We start from the raw sequence: 21,330 nt of genomic DNA on the forward strand, positions 1-21,330 counted from the left end.
AATGTGAATCCTTCTTCCATACACCAGCTCCTCAGCCATGCATTCAATTGCTCTATCCTCTTATTCCTGCCCTCACTAGCTCGTAGCACCGGGAGCAATCCAGATATTACTATTCTCAACGACCTCCTTTTTAAATTCCTGCCTGACTCTCTGTAATCTCCCTTCAGAATCTCAACCTTTTCCCCTCCTATGTCGTTGGTTCCAATGTGGGCAATGAGCTCTTGCTGGCCCCTGTCCCGCATGAGAACATTCTGCACCCTCTCTGAGACATCCTTGATCCTGGCAACAGGGAAGCAACACACCATTCTGATTTTTCGCTGCTAGCCACAGAAACATCTGTTTGTACCTCAGACTAGAGACTCCCCTAACAAAATTGATCTCTTAGAACCCAACGTACCCCTCGTTACATTAATGCCAGTCTCAATACCAGAAACTTGGCTGTTGCTGCTACGTTCCCCTGAGAATCCATTATCCCCCTACATTTTTCAAAACAACATACTTGTTTGAAATGGGTATAGCCACAGAAGACTCCTGTACTAGCTGCCTACCTCTCTTACCTTTCCTGGTGTTAACCTATCTATGTGACTGTATCTGAGACTTTCGCCCCTTCCTATAACTGCCATCCATCACATACTGTTGCTGTTGCAAATTCCTCATTGCTTCTAACTGTCTCCAACTGATCCATTCGATCTGATAAGATTTGCAACCAACAGCATTTATTGCAGATATAATCCGCAGTAACCCTTAAACTCTCTTTAAACTCCCACTTCTGACACGAAGCATGTATCACTATTCTAAAGGCCATTTTTATTCCTTCACAATCTACAGAGCAAGAAAATAACACCGTCTTATTCCTCTACAAAACACTACCCTGGGTTAAATTAATAGTTACGGCTTATATTTTAAGTTTAATCAAGAGACATATCTCAAAAAACATATAATCAAGAAAGAACCCACTCTACTCACTACTGCAGATTCTCTGTAGGCCACACTTAAAACAACAATTCACTTATCTGCTTCTGTGCTGTGAACCTCGCCCAACAGTTCTTCCAAGATCAGTTTGTTAATTTTCTCAGATGCACTCCGATGTCCAGCGATACATGAATTCAAACAGCAAAGGCAGTACCTGTGCAGGTACACTGTGGTGTCAGTTTCTTTCTCTCTCTCTCTCTTGCACTGACCTCACCATGTGCTTCCTTTGTCTGTTCTTCTCCCTTTAAAACTGCTGTTGCTTTGACATTTTTTCCAAAGTTCCAAAACAATGCAATAGCATATAAAACAGTATTTGCAACTCCTGAAATTCAAGGAAATCACCTCCAGCACCTAAAACACGTCAAAAAAGGTGCAGCTGTTACAGCCAAAAAATTTTCCCATCCTCCATCTTGGATTACCTAGAATCCTTGTGGTAGTAAGAAAAAGTTTAATTCCATATGGCAAAACAATCTAAGCAATTTTCATATTTTCATTAAAAACTTTGCCAATTGCAGCATCCAATCGACACTCTTTAGTCCAAGTAGCTAATTAAGCTTTTGCTTCAACAGGACTAATACTTTTAAAAAGTTTCCATTGAAATGCATGTTTGTAGTGAAGACAGGAATGAGTAATGTCTTCTCATAATGTGCTTCAAGCACATAACCTCAAAGATGCAAGTCATGCAGAAATGTGGCTAAATGGTTAGCACTGATGCCTCACAGCACAAGGGACCCAGGTTCGATTCCAGCCTCGGGCAACTGTCTGTGTGGAGTTTGCAAGTTCTCTTCGTGTCTGCGTGGGTTTCTTCTGGGTGCTCCAGTTTCCTCCCACAGTCCAAAGATGTGCATGCTAAATTGCCCAAAGTGTTCGGTGCATTGGTCTGGGTGGGTTACTCTTCGGAGGGTCGGTGTGGACTTATTGGGCCGAAGGGCCTGTTTCCACACTGTAGGAAATCAAAAAGTTACAGGAGAAAATGAAAATTAGCCCACTGACAGTTTTTGTTGACATTGTGGGAAACCTGACCCAGTGAAAGTGTCAAATAAGGCACTTTATAACCTTTGGTGATGAACAGTGTTATTTAGTCGTTTAAGCTGTGACAGCATAATCACGCAGATTTTATAACACGCACTATTTTTATGGAAAGGTTTACGTTGGCATTCCTGCAAGATTCCTCTATTGTTCTCATTAGGAGAAATTTTGAGAACACACTTCGTGTAACAAATTGCATTGTTCCAGCATAATTACAGGGTGGTGCAAACAGTGTAGTGTAGCACTGTTTTAAAGCAATTGCTTCTTGGTTATAGGAAATGATTTTCATGCTACGCTTAGAACATAGAGCGTTACTGTGCAGTACAGGCACTTAGGCCTTCGATGTTGCGTCGACCTGTGAAATTAATCTGATGCCCATCTAACCTACACCATTCCATTATTATCCATATGTATGTACAATGCCCACTTAAATGCCCTTAACCTCAATGAGTCTAGTACTGTTGCAGGCAGGCTGTTCTACACCCTTACTACTCTGAGTGAAGAAACCACCCCTGATATCTGTCCTAAATTTATCACCCCTCAATTTAAAGCTATGTCCGCTCGTGTTAGCCTTCAATCCAAGGAAAAAGGTTTTCACTGTCCACCCCATCTAACCCTCTGATTATCTTATACGTCTCGATTTAGTCACCTCTCAACCTTCTCTCCAACGAAAACAGCCTCAGTTCCCTCAGCCTTTCCTTGTAAGACCTTCCTTCCATACCAGGCAACACCCTAATAATTCTCCTCTGACCCCTTTCCAAAGCTTCCACATCCTTCCTATAATGCAGTGACCAAGCCTTCATGCAATACTCCAGATGCGGCCTTACCAGGGTATTGTACAGCTGAAGCATGACCTTGTGACTCCAAAACTCAATCCCCCTACCAATAAACGCCAACACACCATATGCTTTCTAAACACCCTATCAACCTGGGTGGCAACTTTCAGGGATTTATGTACTTGGACAGCAAGATCTCTCTGTTCATCGGCACTGCCAAGTATTTTACCATTTACCCAGTACTCTGCATTACTGTTACTTCATCCAAAGTGAACCACCTTTTCTGCATTAAACTCCATTTGCCACTTCTCAGCCCTGTTCTGCATCTTATTTATGTCCCTCTGCAACTCACAACATCCTTTGGCACTATCCACAACTCTGCCTACTTTAGTGCCATCCACAAATTTACTAACCCCTCCTTCTACGCCCACATCCAGATCATTTATAAAAATGGCAAACAGCAGTGGCCCCAAAACAGATCCTTGTGGGTCCTTGTGTCACCGATGTGTCCACACTTAGAGCCGCATCTCCAGCCACACATTTGGCGGGTGTTTCCGGAAGTGGATTTATTCCTTGGTCTTAAGATTGTTAGTATTCCTTTCTCCAATGCCTTTTCTATACTTTACCTTACTGATGAGTGATCTCAAAAAATTGAGTCCCTGATACAGGAACTTCCCCCAAGTTGGTTCCTTCTGAATGAGTGTCCCATGCTTTGATATCTATGTTGCATGACTTCAGGGAGCCTTTCAAACACTTCCTTCATCCTACTCTCAATCAAGTGCCTTCCTTGAGCTGGATGAAGATTTGCGGGGTTGGTTTCAAATGATCAAGGCCTTGATGCTGGTGCTTTTGGCTGCTTCATGGACGTTGATGTCCTCGCAGTTGATGTGGAGAATCTGTTTCAAGCAGCATTGATGACACGGCTCCAAGGCCTTGACATGGTGTTGATATGTAGTTTCAAAGAGTTTGAAGAATAATTGCCTTATACACAAGGGTCTTAGCATCAGTGAGGATCTTGGTGTAAGAATGGACACAGAGGACATTGTCCATGCTGTAACATTCACTTTTGATTCTGAAGTTAAAGAATGCTATCATATTAACTGAAAAGAAACTCTTTAGTTCAGCCCTGTGGAAGTTTATAATGTTCACTGATTCTAAGCAAAAAGAAAATTTTTTATTTCAACAGTTTAGAAGACAAAGAAGTAGGAGGTTGTTTCACAATCTCAGTGACAGCAAGTCATAAATAAATTGCTGTGTGTTCTGCTCCAAACCAGATTGACACCCCAAGCAAAATTCTAAAAATAGATATAAACTGAATGGAAGTAGTGAGCTGAGGACACGAAAACAAAGCCTTGATGTAGTTTGTTGATCAGGGCTAAACAAATTCAGTCATTGATGATGTTGAACTGACTTGTGCACATGGTGGAGTGTAATGTCCCTGGCAAAGTGTTTGGAAATGGGGGAGCGTGTGGGAATGGGACCTTATGTTTCTTCAGCTTCTTCAGCCAATGCACAGACCTTCAAGGTCCACACTTGGCATCAGCTAGAGAAACCAGAAGTGAATGCAACAGGTGGGATCCCTCGGAGTGGTTGTGTGAATTTGTTAATGGGTTCCCAGTTGGTGTTGTGATCTATGCCACACAGCGCGATCACTGAGTGCTAGTCCCGTATCCTTTCTTCTAACCTTCTTCCTCTGACTTCCCTCCCCCACTCCACTAGCCACCACCTCTTCCCCAACACCTCCATACTTGCCCTCACTCACCTGTAGCCTGGGACCCTCCTCTATCCTAGATCCCTTTTTGGTAACAGCCACTGCAGCCAGTGGTGCGAATGTGCCAAGGATGGCTGCCAACTTTTGTTAGGTTGGCAGCTCTCAGGGACTAGGATTTCTGTTCTCTGAGTCTTAAATCCTGATGAAGCCCCAACCCTGACTAAGTAGGCACCTAACTCTGGTAGATCTTCCTCAACTCAGGCAACATGGAGCTCTCTCCAATTCTACAGCCAGCAAGTGAGATCCCTGACACCAGCATTAAATTTCTCCCACAATTTGTTGGCTGTGGCGTGTGTGTGAAGAGGAGCGGGTAATGGTGTGAAGAGAAGAGGGAGTTGATGAGCTTAAGATCATGATTTGCAGAATAAAGCAGCTTTATATCTGTTTCAGTCAGGCTTGCTGTCATGGGCCCACTGAAACTCATCCGGTGACCCCAAGGCCTCCACATTCAGTCTTTTCAAATCCTGGTCATTGGTTTTCAGGCGCAAAGGGGACAGTCATGAGTTAAATCTCTACACTGTACAATTTGGGAAAGAATTACTCTTCAGTAGAGAGATTGGATTTTCTTTTTGATGTATAACTTTGTTGTTTTAACTTTGTGTTCGTGTACCTGGTTGAAAAACATACAAATAACTCTCCAAGGGATTCTATGGACTCTAATCCCCATTGTTCTGTAATTCCTGTTATTTTAATATGTTACATCTGATTGTAAGATATTGTTCTGTCTGACAGAGAGCTCAGTCTTACTGGTTTGTAAACTGAACTGTATCTGCAGGTAGGTGGGCAATTGGTACCAAAACATTTTATCCTTCCATTTTTGGGTGAGAATGGATCACAGAGTTTGCTCTCATGAAGTGGTTATTTGTTTAAAACAGATTTCCTATTCTTACACATAAGGTTACAGGCTTTCACCAGATTCCAGCGTCCGCAGTACTTTGCTTTTTTTCACTTCCTGTTATTTATCAGCAGTATTGGATTTTATTTCCCAAAGTCTTTTCCATCATTATTACAGGAGAATAAATTGAATTTTGGCACTCAGTGATTCCTGATATATGACTAAATATTTGATATGTCTCTGTGGCAGATTGGAGGTCTCTATCTAGAGGGATGCAGCTTTGATGGGAATCGACTTTCAGAGAACCAGCATGATTCTCCTAGTGTGTCAGCTGTGCCCACCTGTTATATGGCCTGGATTCCTCAGGTACTAAATTGTTTCTTAACCCATATTAATTAAGTTGATAAAGATTAATGTTAACGTGGGGTCTAAGTGTAGCGTAATCTATATTTCTTTTTTATTTACTAGTCAACCTGTTATTCATTTTGAATATTTTTAGTTGTTTTAGATTAGTGGGTATTGCTGGCTGGGTCAGCATTTATTGCCTGTCCCTAGTTGCCTTTGAGAAAGTCATGATGAGCCACCTTCTTGCATCACTGCAGTCAGCTTGCTGTAGGCTTCCCGCAATGTCATTAGAAGGGAGTCCTAGGATTTTGACCCAATGACACTGAAGGAACAGTGATATGTTTCCAAGCCTGAATGCCTCAAGTGGCTTGGAGGGGAACTTGCAGGTGGTGGTGCTCTCATGTATCTACTGCCATAGTTCTTCTCGTGACATGTGCCTAGTAGGAGATGAGTTATTTGCCATAAGATTCCAAGCCTCTGATCTGTCTGGTAGCCATAATACACATGCACCTCGTCTAGTTCTGTTTCTGGTAAATGATAGCCCCAGGATATTAGGAGTGGGGGCTTGAGTGTTGACGCTACCATTGAATGTCAAGTGGAGATAGTTAGATTCTCTCGTTGGAAATGGTCATTACCTGGCATTGTGGTGGACATTGAAATCCCCCACTCAGAGTAGATTATATTCTTCATCACCCTCAGTGCATCTTCCAGGTGGTATTCAACATGGAGGAGTACTGATTGATAAGCCAAGGAAGGATGGTGCATGGTTTTCAATAGGAGGTTTCTTTGCTCATGTTTGACTTAATGCCATAAGACTTCATGGGATCTGGAGTCAATGTCAAATACCCTCATTGCTGAGGTTCTGGAGTCACAGTTTTCAGTAGTTTCCCTTCCTAAAGTACATTAATGAACATGATAGGTTTTGCCATCATCAGTAGTTTCATGGTCATCACTAGACTTTTAAATCCAGATTTTTTTTATCAAACTCCTCCATCTGCTGGGTTGGGATTTGAACAAGGGTCCCTTGAATGATACTTCGGTCTCTGAATTACTCATCCAGTGACGATTTCACCTAGCCATTGCCTCCCATAAATTTTAAAGTTTAAGTTTAAATTTAAATTTAAAATGTGATTTAATAAGTTTAGTTTTTACAAGGTTACTTGCATTGCATTTTGTCTGTAGCTTACCAAGTAGTTCACAACATTTTCGCAGGTCCCTTCAGTCTGGTTGGTGCCAGTTCCAGTTTTTCCATTGCAGTGGTTTGTATATGGGATCAAAAATCGATGTGTTTGTTGATGGAATCTGAGGATGAGTACCATGCTTCCAGGAATTCCCTTGCTGTTCTTTGTTTAGCCTGTCCTGGACCATTGTGTTGTCCCAGCCAAACTCATGGTTCTTGTTGTCTGTGTGTATGGATAGCAGGGAGAGTTGGTCGTGTCGCATAGTTGCTAGTTAGTGTTCGTGGATGCAGGTTGCTAGCTGCCTGCCTGTCCATAAACACAGACTACAAGAACCATAAGTTTAACTGCGACAATGCAACAATACTAGAACGGGCTAAACAAAGAACAGCAAGGGAATTCCTGGAAGCATGGTGCCCATCCTCAGGCTCCATCAACAAACACATTGACCAGGACCTGATATACAAACCACTGCAGGAAAAACCGGAACTGGCACCAACGGGAAACAGCTCAAATGGAACTACATCAATTCAAAGCGGAATAGGACAGCAGTGCTTCACAGGAGACAACGCAACACTGATGATGTCACTTAGAAAGGGAACAAAATGTCTGCCAAGAAACCTATCAGCTCAGTCAGCAGACCAACAAATTATTCAAATTAACCTAATAGGCAATGTATTCTCTTGAGTCTAATGAATCCATGTTTGTTGATAATACAAGACCAGCTGGAAATGTATACCATAAGGAAATCACAAAGAGGTTACAAAGCAATGTGGTTAAGTAAATGTAATATGGTGTGGGAAGTGTGAGGTTATTCACTTTCTAATAAACGAAAGGGAACTAAATCATTTTAATTGTGTGATATTGTAAATGTCAAGCTGTAAACTTGTCAACTTGTCAAATTGTAAACTTGGGTGTGCTTGTTCAAGGAACACAGCAAGGTAGCATGTATTACAGCCAACAGTCAAGAAGATGAGGCATGTTAACCTTAATTGCAAGATGTTTGCTAGAATTCTACAGGGCTTTAGAGAAATCACACCTGCAATACCACATACAGAACAAGTCTTCATTTATAAGGAACAATGTGCTTGACTTGGAGGCAATACAGGAATGGTTCATTAGATTGGTACCTCTGTTGTTAGGCTAAACTAGTTGGCTTCAAACTCCCTGGAGTTTAGAAGAATAAGAAGTAATCTCACTGAAGCATACAAGATTTTGAAGGAATCAGAGAGTTAGACACTGAGGGGTTGTTTCACCTAGCTATAAATCCAGAATAGAGAGTTCAATCTCAGGATAAAAAACTGACTATTTAGGACTGAAATTGAGAAAAAAAGTTGCCACTCACAGGTTTGTGAATTTTTGGAAGTCATGACCCAGAGCTTATGGATGCTCCATCATTGAAGCCATTTGGTGTTGAGCTAAAAAGATTTGGCATCCCAGGGGTAAGAGGAGTGGGCAGAAAAGGAGAGTTGAGGCAAAAGATCAGTTAAGATTTTTTTAATAGTAGGAAAGTTTTTTGAATGGGCAGACGTAAAAGGAAATAAGGTTTGGGGAAAGGAACAGTTTGTGAATGGAGATTGCTGATTTGAATTTCCACATAATTCAGTGTGTTGCCTACTCTATGATTTCTCTGATCTCTGTGTAAATGATGAACTCCCGATAGTATAAAATAACCAGAGAAACATTTAAAAACATTTTGTCCACCTCTTTGTAAGGTAGACAAAATGTTTTTAAAATGTTCCTGAAACTTTGGGATTCCAGGTCACAGTCCAGACTATAAACTGGTCAACATGCTTGTTCTCACTTGACGTACCTGACACCAATGACCTTACGCAGCATTTTATAGGTTTGGTGCAATGGCACCCCCTTTCCCAACGCCACAGTTCTCCTTTACAATAGCTTGTTATGTGGCTAGTGGAGGTTCCTCACCTTAAAAGGCCACAAGGAAATTCTGTTAATGTTTAGAGAAATTTTGGAGGCCGCATAAGAAAATCCATAATGTTGGGCTGCAAGAAACAATAGAACCATTGCACACCTAGAAACCAATCAGGCAAAATACATCCTCTGGCAAGATTTTCTACTCTACTCAAAATATGTGAGCTTTTTGAATGACAGATTTAAAGTAATATCCAATATTGATATCTTTTCCAAAACAGCAAAACAAGAACATTACGAAATTCTCAAGGCTTCCACACCCTCCTCTATTAAATAACCTGTCATACTTATTTCCCATTAATATAATTGCTTACATTTTAGAAATGTTTATCTGAAAAGATGGGGATGTTTGTCTATAACCAAGGTCTTATACTTTAATAATTTACCAGAAAGTTATGACATAAAAGAACAAGCTGTCCGAGATCGTTCATTGTTTGCTTGCCTTCGTATTTCCTGTTTTGGTCAAATCGTTAGTTCCTGTTGATTTATCTGGCTCCAACATCCAAAACCTGCCTGCTGATGATTTCAGAATACTGTTTTTGCTCTTTTATTCTCTCAGTTGTTTTTGGCTTTGGTTAACTTTAAACTTGAACCTTTTTCACAGAATGCTGATGGGCCATACTCTCCTGAAGAATGTATTTCGTTGCCAGTGTATACCAGTGCTGAACGAGATCAGGTAGTGATAAACATTGATGTCCCTTGTGGAGTCAACCAGGACCAATGGATTCAGTCCGGTGCTGCTTTATTCCTAAAGAACCAGTAATTTATTTGTTCTGTTTTCTTCATAGAATCTTTTAAACATGAAATCCCAAATTGAAGTAAAATAAAAGATTGCTTGTTTATGTATAAAACATCCTGTAGATGCAGTATGCTCACTGCCTGTCACATGTGATGTATTGTAGTACATATTACAATAAGATGATATTTCTGTTTAACTAAATTGTTTTGGTCTACAATAATTAGAAATAATTGGAGCCAATCAAAATTTTGTGATCAATTTCCACCTTATTTCAGTTAATTCCATACTGTCTGATTATTGATTGTTGGAAAAGGAATATTTCTGAATAATTAACATCTTACATAATCTCAGCCATGCATTTCTAATTCTTTACCTCTGTGATATTCTTGGAGTTAATACTCTTGGAGTTAATTTTGAAGCTTACTGTTACATGGATTATTCTACGCTTTTATGAATGGCCACCAAAGATGAACATTCCACTGTGTTTGGTTGTGAGACTGAGTTGTCAGAATAAAGAAACAATTAATGTTGTAAATAGCTTGTTGCTACAGATGTGCTTGCTTTGATTGTATTTATTTTCATAAATGAAAAATCAGAGTGGTGTCTTTCCTCCCTGGTGCCAGGATCAAGGCTATCTCAGAGAGGGTGCAGAATGTTCTCAAAGGGGAGAGGGACCAGCAAGAGGTCATTGTATACATTGGAGCTAATGACATAGGAAGGGAAAAGGAAAAGATTCTGAAGGGACAATATAGAAAGTTGGGCAGGAATTTAAATATGAGGTCCTTGACAGCAGCAATATCTGGATTACTCCCAGTGCTATGAGCAAGTGAGAATAGGAATAGAAGGATAGAGCAGATGAATGTGTGGCTGAGGAGCTGGTGCAGGGGAGAAGGGTTCACATTTTTGGATCATTGGAATCTCCTGTTGAAGGGCTTATACCCGAAATGTCAAATTTCCTGTTCCTTGGATGCTGCCTGACCTGCTGTGCTTTTCCAGCAACACATTTTCAGCAACACATTTTCAGCTCTGGGGTAGAAGTGACTGGTACAAGAACAATGGATTACACCTCAACTAGAAGGGGACTAATATACTAGCAGGGAGATTTGCTTGAGTTGCTCAGGAGGATTTAAACTACTATGGTGGGATCCAGGGAAATATTGAGGGAAGTGATCAATCTGAGACTGATACAGCTGGGAAAAGGAGCAAGTCAAACAGTCAGGGCAGACAGGAACAAAGCAGAGAACAAGGTAGGACTGATAAATTAAACTGTATTTACTTCAATGCAAGGGGCTAATAAGGAAGGCAGATGAACTCGGCATGGTTAGGAACATGGGACTGGGATATCATAGCCATTATAGAAACATGGCTCAGGGATGGACAGGACTGGCAGCTTAATGTTCCAGGATATAAATGCTATATAGGTAGGATAGAAAAGCGGTCAAAAGAGGAGGGGGGTATTGGTGTTTCTGATAAGGCACAGCATTGCTACTGTACTTAGGGAGGATATTCCTGTGAATACATTCAGGGAGGTTTTTTGGGTGGAACTGAGAAATAAGAAAGGGATGATCACCTTGTTGGGATTGTATTATAGAACCCCTAAAGTCAGCAGGAAATTGAGAATCAAATTTGTAAGGAGATTTCAGTTACCTGTAAAAATAATAGGGTGGTTATAGTAGGGGATTTTAACTTTCCAAGCACGGCCTGGGACTGCCATAGTGTTCAGTATTTAGATGGAGAGGAATTTGTTAAATGTGTACAAGAAAATGTTCTGATTCAGTATGTGGACGTACCTACTAGAGAAGGTGCAAAACCTGACCTACTCCTGAGAAATAAGGCAGAGCAGGTGACTGACGTGTCAGTGATGGAACACTTTCGGGGCAGTGACCATAATTCCATTAGTTTTAAAATGGTGTTGGAAAAGGATAGAGCAGATCTAACAGTTGAAGTTTCTAAATTGGAGGAAGGCTAATTTTGACAGTATTAGGCAAGAACTTCCAAAAGCTGAATGGGGGCAGACCTACTGATGATTGCACGGAAAGGGACGGCTGGAAAATGGGAAGCCTTCAAAAATGAGTTAACGAGAGTCCAGAGACAGCATATTTCTGTTAGGGTGAAAAGAAAATCTGTTAGGTGTGGGGAAAGTTGCATGACTAGAGAAATTGAGGTTTTGGTTCAGAAAAAGAAGGAAGCATATATCAGGTATAGACAGGAGAGATTGAATGAATTCTTCGAGGAGTACAAAGGCAGTAGGAGTATACTTAAGAGGGAAATCAGGAGGGCAAAAAGGGGACAAGAGGTGGCTTTGGCAAATAAGGTTAAAGCAAATCCAAAGGGATTTTATAAATACATTTAGGACAAAAGGGTAATTAGGGAAAGAATAGGGCCCCTCAAAGATCAGCACAGTAGCCCATGTGTGGAGCCGCAAGAAATGGCAGAGATACTAAGTAAGTATTTTGCATCAGTGTTTACTGTGGAGAAGGACATGGAAGATATAGAATGTGGGGAAATAGGTGGTGACATCTTGAAAAATGCCCATATTACAGAGGATGAGGTGCTGGATGTCTTGAAATGCATAAAACTGGATAAATCCCCAGGACCAGATCAGGCGGACCCCAGAACTCTGTGGGAAGCTAGGGAAGTGAATGCTGGGCCCCTTACTGAAATATTTGTATCATCGATCGTCACTGGTGAGGTGCATGAAGACTGGAGTTTGGCTCATGTGGTGCCACTATTTAAGAAAGGTGGTGGCGGGATTCAAAATGGCGGGGGGATTCAAGATGGCGGCCACACAGTAGGTCTGAGTTTCTGAGCTCTGCCCAGGACCCAAACAAAGTGAGGTACCCACCCCCTGCTGTGACGTTTTAACTCACTAAAACAGCTTTTTCCCAGTTCCTACAACCATTTTGCACCAAACATTAGCAATTTGTTACATTTTAAAATGACCAAAGGAAAAGGATCACAGTGTTCGCAACAGGCAGGGAGCACCCCCCTGCAGCATGACCCAGAGATCGTGAAACTCGGGCAGTGTGTTGGAAGGTCAGAGCAATGAGCCGTGGCCTCCGAGACCGCTGCTGAATCCTCTGTGGGTCAGGCCCGGGCTCTGGAACGTCGAGTACGGACCTTGGAAGAACAGATTGATGACCTCGAAAATCGAGGTCATCGGAAGAATATTCGGTTGCTGTGCCTTCCCGAATGGTAGGAGGAAGGCCAGCTTGTGGATTTTTTGGAGCACTGGCTCCCACAACTGCTGAAGCTGTAGTTGGGGCTGGGCCGTGTGCGGGTTGAGCGGGCCCACCGGGTTGCTGTTCGCAGGCCCGTGTCGGTCCTAGTGCGACTCCAGCACTACAGGGATAAACAAATGTTGCTGGAGGCCTCCAGAGCTTTGGAGAAGGATCCTCAAGCTATAATATATAAAGGATCCAAAATAATGCTGTTCCAGAACTTCTCTCCAGTATGTAAGAGGAAGGCGTTTGATGAGGTAAAGAAGGATTTAAATATTCAGTACTCCTTGAGGTACCCGGCAACGCTTCGCCTCATTCACGAATGGTCTGTTTATAAACTCAGTTCACTGGAGAAAGCAAAATAATTTTTTCATGTTCCTAAATAGACTGAAAGACTTAAATTATATGATAATTATTTTTCTTCTTTACCCCCTTCTTTTTTCTCCTCCTCCCACCCCTTTTTTCTTCTATCTTTTCCGGGGGGCTTGTCTTTTAACTTTTATTTATAATTTGCTTGATTTATTTGGTTGCTGAGGGGTGTTTTCGAATTTTTTCGAGTTTTCCTTGAACATTTTCTGGCATTGTAATTTTATCTATATTTTTCGTGCTGCTGCTTTGTTATTGTGGTTCTGTTCGCCAAGCTGGGAGTTTCTAGGTGACATCCTCAGTGCTTGGGAGCCTCCTGTGAAGCGCTTCTGTGATGTTTCCTCTGGCATTTATAGTGGTTTGTCTCTGCCGCTTCCGGTTGTCAGTTCCAGCTGTCCGCTGCAGTTGCCAGTATATTGGGTCCAGGTTGATATGTTTGTTGATAGAATCTGTGGACGAGTGCCATGCCTCTAGGAATTCCCTGGCTGTTCTCTGTTTGGCTTGCCCTATAATAGTAGTGTTGTCCCAGTCGCATTCATGTTGCATGTGTGGCTACTAAGGATAGCTGGTCGTGTCGTTTCGTGGCTAGTTGGTGTTCATGGATGTGGGTCGTTAGCTGTCTTCCTGTTTGTCCTATGTTGTGTTTTGTGCAGTTCCTGCATGGGATTTTGTACACTGCATTGGTTTTGCTCAGAAATGCCAGAGGAAACATCACAGAAGCGCTTCACAGGAGGCTCCCAAGCACTGAGGATGTCACCTAGAAACGTTTGCAACACAAACTCCCAGCTCGGCGAACAGAACCACAACAACGAGCACCTGAGCTACAAATCTTCTCCCAAACTTTAAAGCTGCTTTGTTAAAAATGCCTAGGGTAATAATATGGAGGGGATGGGCTGGATGCCCACTTTTAATTTCCTTGTTATAAGATATTGGTATTTGTTCATTATATTTTGCGATGACTGGGGCAAGGACATAGCACCAGCTGGAAGGAGTTATGGTGGGATTACTGGATAGTAGGAGTGCTCCCTGTGTATAAGGGAGAAAGTTCCTTGTTAGCTATATTTTATGTTATTATTTTTTGGGAATAATTTTCAGTAGTTTTGTAAAGGTTGTTTTTTAAACTTACGTGAATTGTTAACGGTTTTTACTCAATGTCTGTTGTGTGTGGTTATTCCTCCTGGGGGGTCTCGACTTCCTTGAGCGATCATGGCTAATCATTTGTTGGTGCACCTAGAATGTTAAAGGGAGCCACACACCAATAAAAAGGAAAAAAAATATTATCAAGTCTCAAAAAAGAGAGGGTTGATGTAGCCCTTTTACAGGAGACACACCTAACTGATAAGGAGCACTTGAAGCTGCAATAGGGAGGATTTGGTCAGGTGTTCTTGTCATCCTTCAATTTGAAAAGTAGGGGAGTGGCCATTCTTATTTGGGAAAAATCTTCCACTCCAAATGCTAAGCCAAATAAAAGATGAGTCTGGACAGTTTATAATACTTAAAGCTCTAATAAATGGAGAGGAGTCCGGGATTTTGAATATATACTGCCCCCGGCACATCCTTTTGAATTCGTAACATGCATTCTCCAGGCTGATGGCCCTTGGAGTATATCACACAATTATAGGGGGAGATTTTAATTGTATTACTGATCCTGCGATGGACAGGATAACTAGGAGCTCTGTGGGCACAACTCCGCGATCTAGGCAGCTGGTTGATTTGAATAGGGAGCTGGGACTGGTAGATGTATGGAGGTGTCTTCACCCTGAGGGAAGAGATTTCACTTTTAACTATAACCCACACAAGTGCCACACCAGAATCGAGATGTTTTTTTTCCCCTCGACCTTTCTGAATTTGATACCGTCCTGGAAAATAGGGAATATAGCTAATTCTGACCACGCAGCAGTCTATATGCCACTCTAAAAAGATTAACTCAGCGTTTAGAAAGTTTTATTTTGAGCTGTACCAGTCGGAGGAATGTGTGGATAGAGTGAGAAGGATGGAGTCTTTTTTAAAGAATATGGATCTTTCAGGCATAACCTCTGAGCAGGTGTCCTGTTTGAATGCCCCCCTGACAATTCAGCAGGTGCAGGAGGCTGTGAGGCAACTCCAGAGTGGCAAAGCGCCTGGGCGAGATGGACGTCAGGCTGAGTTTTATAAAGAGTTTATAGACGAGCTGGCCAGACCAATTATAGACATGTACAACTATTCAATTAGTCAGGGTTGTCTCCTGCCCTCCCTGAGAAAAGCAAAGATCTCTCTTATCCTCAAGAAAGGGAAAGCCCCAGATGATTGTAACTAGTACAGGCGTATGTCCTTATTAAATGTGGACTTTAAAATCCTCTCAAAAGTGCTGGCAATAAGACTGGAGAATGTTTTGCCATTTATTATAAAAAGAGGATCAGACGGGGTTTATTAAGGGTCACAGATCTACTAATAACATTAGAAGAGTGTTAAATATGATACGAGTCTGCTAGCAAAAAGCAATACTGGGATTAGTTGTCTTCCTAGATGCAGAGAAAGCATTCGATCGGGTGGAATGGCCATACCTTTTTTGAAGCAAACTATGAAGCAGTTTGGTATTGGAGAGGTTTTTACTAAATGGGTCACAGTTAATATAATGACCTGAAAGCATCGGTGATTACTAATGGCATAAGATTGGATAGTTTTAGTGTTGGTAGAGGTTGCCGTCAAGGAATCCCACTTTCGCCATTACTATTTACACCAATGATTAAACCGCTGGCGGAAGCTATCCAAACTGACCCCAGTATAACGGCCCCAGAGGTAGGATCAGGCAAGCATAAAATTACTCTTTATGCGGATGATGTTCTTTTCTTAAATGATCCTTTGACATTTGTGCCCTGCTTAATTCAAGTGGTTAATTTATTCGGTGTGTTTTCAGGGTACAAAATTAATTTCACAAAATCAGAGGCCATGCCAATAGGGGGTCTTACCAGCATATCCAACTTTGTGGATGGATCCCGCTTCTCCTTTCGGTGGTCACTGGGAGATTTCCTCTATTTAGGTATTTTTATTACCCCGGTATTCAGTCAGCTATATAAAGCTAATTATATTCATTTATTAGAGAAAATAAGGCAGGGCCTCCAGCGTTGGGAAGATCTCCCGATATCCTGGTTAGGAAGAATAGCTTTGGTTAAGATCAATATCCTCCCATGAGAATGCTTCCCCTTGGTGTTACTGAGACAGGCGCTGCACAAGCTTTATGGTTGGTTTGGTTCCTTTGTTTGGAATCATAGATGGCCCCTTATTAAATTAGATAAATTACAGCTCCCACAAGTAGGGGGAGGTCTGGATTTTCCGGATTTTAGGAAGTACAAACTGAGCTCTCTAGTATCATATGTGGCTGACTGGGTCTCTTGTGATTCACAATCAATTTGGCTGGATATTGAGGATTCCCAATCAAAATGTCCCCTCATCAATCTATTGCTTATGGTTAAGATGAGAACTGTCGCAGATCATTGTAAAGGCCCGATTGTCCTAAATACAGTCAAAGCTTGGAGGATGATATGACAGAGTGAGTGTAATTTACAAAACAACTTCCCCCTGTACTCCTATAGTGGGAATGCTGGGATTTCAGCCAGGCCTGACAGACACTGGATTTAAAATTTGGGAGTCCAGAGGAATTTCCTGCTTGGGAGATTTATTTGATGAGGAAGTCATGATGTCCTTTGAACAATTACATCAGATGTTCGGGTTGCCTAGCAAGGATCTCTTTCGATATTTTCAAGTACGAGACTTTGTACAAAAAAAGACCATATTGATGAGCAATCCTTACAAATTGGTTTTGGAAAGGAAAGTGCTTCGGCCAATGGGCACACCCTCGGTCAGTACTCTCGATCACTCACTAGGTAATAATATATTGAAGGACATGGAACGGTTATATAAAACCTGGACTCAAGAATTAGGGATGGAAATCCCTTTAGAGATGTGGGAGGATATCTAGGGAAAATGCGAGGAAGATCTCTATCTGTAATAGGACTAAAGTTATTCAAACAAAGATACTTCATCGGACCCATATAGTACCAGAGTGACTTGCAAAGCTTAAGGCAGGACAATCTTCAATGTGTCCCAAATGTAAAATAGAAGTTGGTAACTCATTGTTTATGGGCATGTCATACGATTCATAGATACTGGGACAGTGGAGCGAATGCCTTGGCAAAGATATTGGAACGGAGATTAGGTCAGACCCGGTGTCTCTCCTTTTGGGCTCTTCACATCTTCCCTCTCTAGATGGATATGGGAAGAAATTATTTTCTATCCTCGCCTTTTGTGCAAGGAAAAGCATACTACCAAGCTGGGTATCTGAAGGTCCTCCTGAACTTTCGAACTGGCATAGGATAGCTATGGAATATATCCCTCCAGACTTCCTTACAAATATGGTGCATCAAAAAACATGGTGGCCCTTCCTGAACTATGTTGATGCAGATGTATCAGCCATACTATCTAGGACCTTTGTTTAGCCATGGGGACTATGCTTGTTGGTTCGGGGGCCCCTGGAAGGAAGAATCCTGTATAAATACAGGTTCTGTTATGACTTGACATAATTTTACTTTGAATGCTTATTTATTTATTTACGTTTTTTCCTTTTTTTGTTGTTAGTTACTTACTGTACTGAAGTTTTTTTTTGCTAATATTTAGAGTTTTCTTTTTACATCTTATTTTATGTTTTGGGAGTCTGTAAAGTAGATTAGTAGTTAGTTTTTTTAGACTGATATTGTTACTATACTGTAAAGAGATTACACTATTTTGTATTAGTTTTATAATTTTGTAAAACACCTAAGAACTTGCTTTTTTCTCAATTAAAAAAAATGTGGTAAGGCATAATTGTATTAGATTTAAAATAGTGACGGAAAAGGATAGACCAGATCTAAAAGTTGAAGCTCTAAATTGGAGAAAGGCAAATTTTGACAGTATTAGGCAAGAACATTCGAAAGCTGACTGGGTGCAGATGTTCGCAAGTAAAGGGACGGCTGGAAATTGGGAACCTTCAGAAATGAGATAACAAGAATCCAGAGAAATTCCTGTTAGGGTGAAAGGAAAGGCTGGTAGGTATAGGGAATGCTGGATGACTAAAGAAATTGAGGGTTTGGTTAAGAAAAAGAAGGAAGCACATGTAAGGTATAGACAGGATATATCGAGTGAATGCTGAGAAGAGTATAACGGCAGTAGGAGTATACTTAAGAGGGAAATCAGGAGGGTAAAACAGGGACATGAGATAGCTTTGGCAAATAGAATTAAGGAGAATCCAAAGGATTTTTACAACTACATTAAGGACAAAAGGGTAACTAGGGAGAGAATATGGCCCCTCAACGATTAACAAGGCAGCCTTTGTGTGGAGCCATAGAAAATGGGAGAGATACTAAACAAGTATTTTGCATCAGTATTTCCTGTGAACAAGGATATGGAAGATATAGACTCGGGAAATAGATGGTGATAGCTTGAAAAATGTCCATATTACAGAGGAGGAAGTGCTGGGTGTCTTAGAATGCATAAAGGTGGATAAATCCCCAGGACCTGATCAGGTGTACCCTAAAACTCTGTGGAAAGCCAGAGAAGTGGTTGCAGATGATACAAATATCTCTTGCTGAGATATTTGTATCATCGATAGTAACAGGTGAGGTGTGGGAAGATTGGAGGTTGGCTAATGTGCTGCCACTGTTTAAGAAGGGTGGTAAGGACAAGCCAGGGAGCTATAGACCAGTGAGCCTGACGTCAGTGATGGGCAAGTTATTGGAGGGAATCCTGAGGGACAGGATGTATATGTATTTGGAAAGGCCAGGATTGATCAGGGATAGTCAACATGGCTTTGTGCGGGGGGAAGTCACATCTCACAAAGTTGACTGAACTTTTTGAAGAAGTAACAAAGAGGATTGATGAGGGCAGAGCGGTAGATGTAATCTATATGGACTTCAGTAAGGTGTTCAACAAGGTTCCCCATGGGAGACTGATTAGCAAGGTTAGATCTCATGGAGTACAGGGAGAACTAGCCATTTGGATACAGAACTGTCTCAAAGGTAGAAGACAGAGGGTTGTTTTTCTGACTGGAGGCCTGTGACCAGTGGAGTGCCACAAGGATCAGTGCTGGGTCCTCTACTTTTTGTGATTTACATAAATGATTTGGATGCGAGCATAAGAGGTACAGTTAGTAAGTTTGCAGATCTCACCAAACTTGTAGGTGTTGTGGACAGTGAAGAGGGATACCTCAAATTACAACAGGATATTGACCAGATGGGCCAATGGGCTGAGAACTGGCAGATGGAGTTTAATTCAGATAAATGCGAGGTGCTACATTTTGGGAAAGCAAATCTTAGCAGAGCTTATACACTTAGTGGTAAGGTAATAGGGAGTGTTGCTGAATAAAGAGACCTTGGAGTGCAGGTTCATAGCTTCTTGAAAGTGGAGTCGCAGGTAGATAGGATAGTGAAGAAGGCATTTAGTATGCTTTCTTCTATTGGTCAGAGTATTGAGTACAGGAGTTGGGAGGTCATGTTGCCGCTATACAGGACGTTGGTTAGGCCACTGTTGGAATATTGCGTGCAGTTCTGGTCTCCTTCCTATCAGAAAGATGTTGTGAAACTTGAAAGAGTTCAGAAAAGATTTACAAGGATGTTGCCGAGGTTGGAGAATTTGAGCTATAGGGAGAGGCTGAACAGGCTGGGGCTGTTTTCCCTGGAGCGTTGAAGGTTGAGAGGTGACCTTATAGAGGATTGCAAAATTATGAGGGGCATGGATAGGGTAAATAAACAATGTCTTTTCCCTGGGGTTGGGGAGTCCAGAACTAGAGGGCATAGGTTTAGGGTGAGAGGGGAAAGATATGAAAGAGACCTAAGGGCCAACTTTTTCACACAGAGGGTGGTAGGTGTATGTAATGAGTTGCCAGAGGAAGTGATGGAGGCTGGTACAATTGCAACATTTAAGTGGCATTTGGATGGATATATGAATAGGAAGGGTTTGGAAGAATATGGGCCGGGTGCTGGCTGGTGGGACTAGATTGGGTTGGGATATCTGGTTGGCATGGACAGATTGGACCAAAGGATCTGTTTCCATACTGTACATCTCTATGACTTTTGAGAACATTAGACCAATGAGCCTGACACCAGTGATGGGCAAGTGTTTGGAGGGAATCCTGAGGGACAGGATTTACATGTATTTGAAAAGGCAAAGTCTGATCCGGGACAATCAGCATGGTTTTGTGTGTGGGGAAATCATGTCTCACGAACTTGACTGAGTTTTGTTTGAAGAAGTCACAATGCAGATTGATAATTGCAGAGCGGTAGACCTGATCTATATGGACTTCAGTAAGGCATTCGACAAGGTACCCCATGGGAGACTGTTTAGCAAGGTTCGATCTCACAGAATACAGGGAGAACTAGCCATTTGGATACAGAACTGGCTCAAAGGTAGAAGACAGAGGATGGTGGTGGAGGGTTGGTTTTCAGACTAGAGGCCTGTGACCAATGGTGTGCCACAAAGATCAGTGTTGGTTCCACTGCTTTTTGTCATTTATATAAACGATTTGAATGTGAACATAGGAGGTATATTTAGTAAGTTTGCAGCAGACACCAACATTGGAGATGTAGAGGACAGCAAAGAAGGTTACCTCAGAGTACAACGGGATCTTGATCAGATGGGCGAATGGCTGAGGAGTAGTAGTTGGAGTTTAATTTAGGTAAATGTGAGGTGCTGCATTTTGGAACAGCAAATCTTAGCAGGACTTATACACTTAATGATAAGGTTCTGAGTGAGTGTTGCTGAACAAAGAGACCTTGGGGTACAGGTTCATAGTTCCTAGAATGTAGTGTTGTAGGTAGATAGGATAGTGAAGAAGGAGTTTGATATGCTTTCCTTTATTGGTCAGATCATTGAGTATAGGATTTGGGAGGTCATATTGTAACTGTACAGGATATTGGTTAGGCCACGTTTGGGATATTGCATACGATTCTGGTCTCCGATGTTCTGAAACCTGAAAGGGTTCAGAAAGGATTTACAAGGATGTTGCCAGGGTTGGAGGATTTGAGCTATAGGGAGAGGCTGAATAGGCTGGGGCTGTTTTCATTGGAGGGTCGGACGCTGAGGGGTGACCTTATACAGATTTATAAAATCATGAGGGGCATGGATAGGATAAATAGACAGGGTATTTTCCCTGGG

General features: G+C 41.7%; 1 protein-coding gene across 1 annotated transcript in view; it reads left to right on the forward strand.

Annotated features, from left to right (window-relative positions):
- Positions 1 to 10,090, forward strand: part of dync2h1 (dynein cytoplasmic 2 heavy chain 1) — a 561,613-nt gene extending 551,523 nt beyond the window's left edge. Inside the window, exons 89-90 of the mRNA XM_060826048.1 lie at positions 5,633 to 5,749; positions 9,446 to 10,090. Coding sequence (XP_060682031.1) covers positions 5,633 to 5,749; positions 9,446 to 9,604 — 276 coding nt within the window. The 3' untranslated portion in view covers positions 9,605 to 10,090. The remainder of the gene's footprint in view (positions 1 to 5,632; positions 5,750 to 9,445) is intronic.
- Positions 10,091 to 21,330: the final 11,240 nt, after the last annotated feature.

This window comes from Hemiscyllium ocellatum, chromosome 6, assembly GCF_020745735.1.
Source record: "Hemiscyllium ocellatum isolate sHemOce1 chromosome 6, sHemOce1.pat.X.cur, whole genome shotgun sequence".
Taxonomy (NCBI): domain Eukaryota; kingdom Metazoa; phylum Chordata; class Chondrichthyes; order Orectolobiformes; family Hemiscylliidae; genus Hemiscyllium; species Hemiscyllium ocellatum.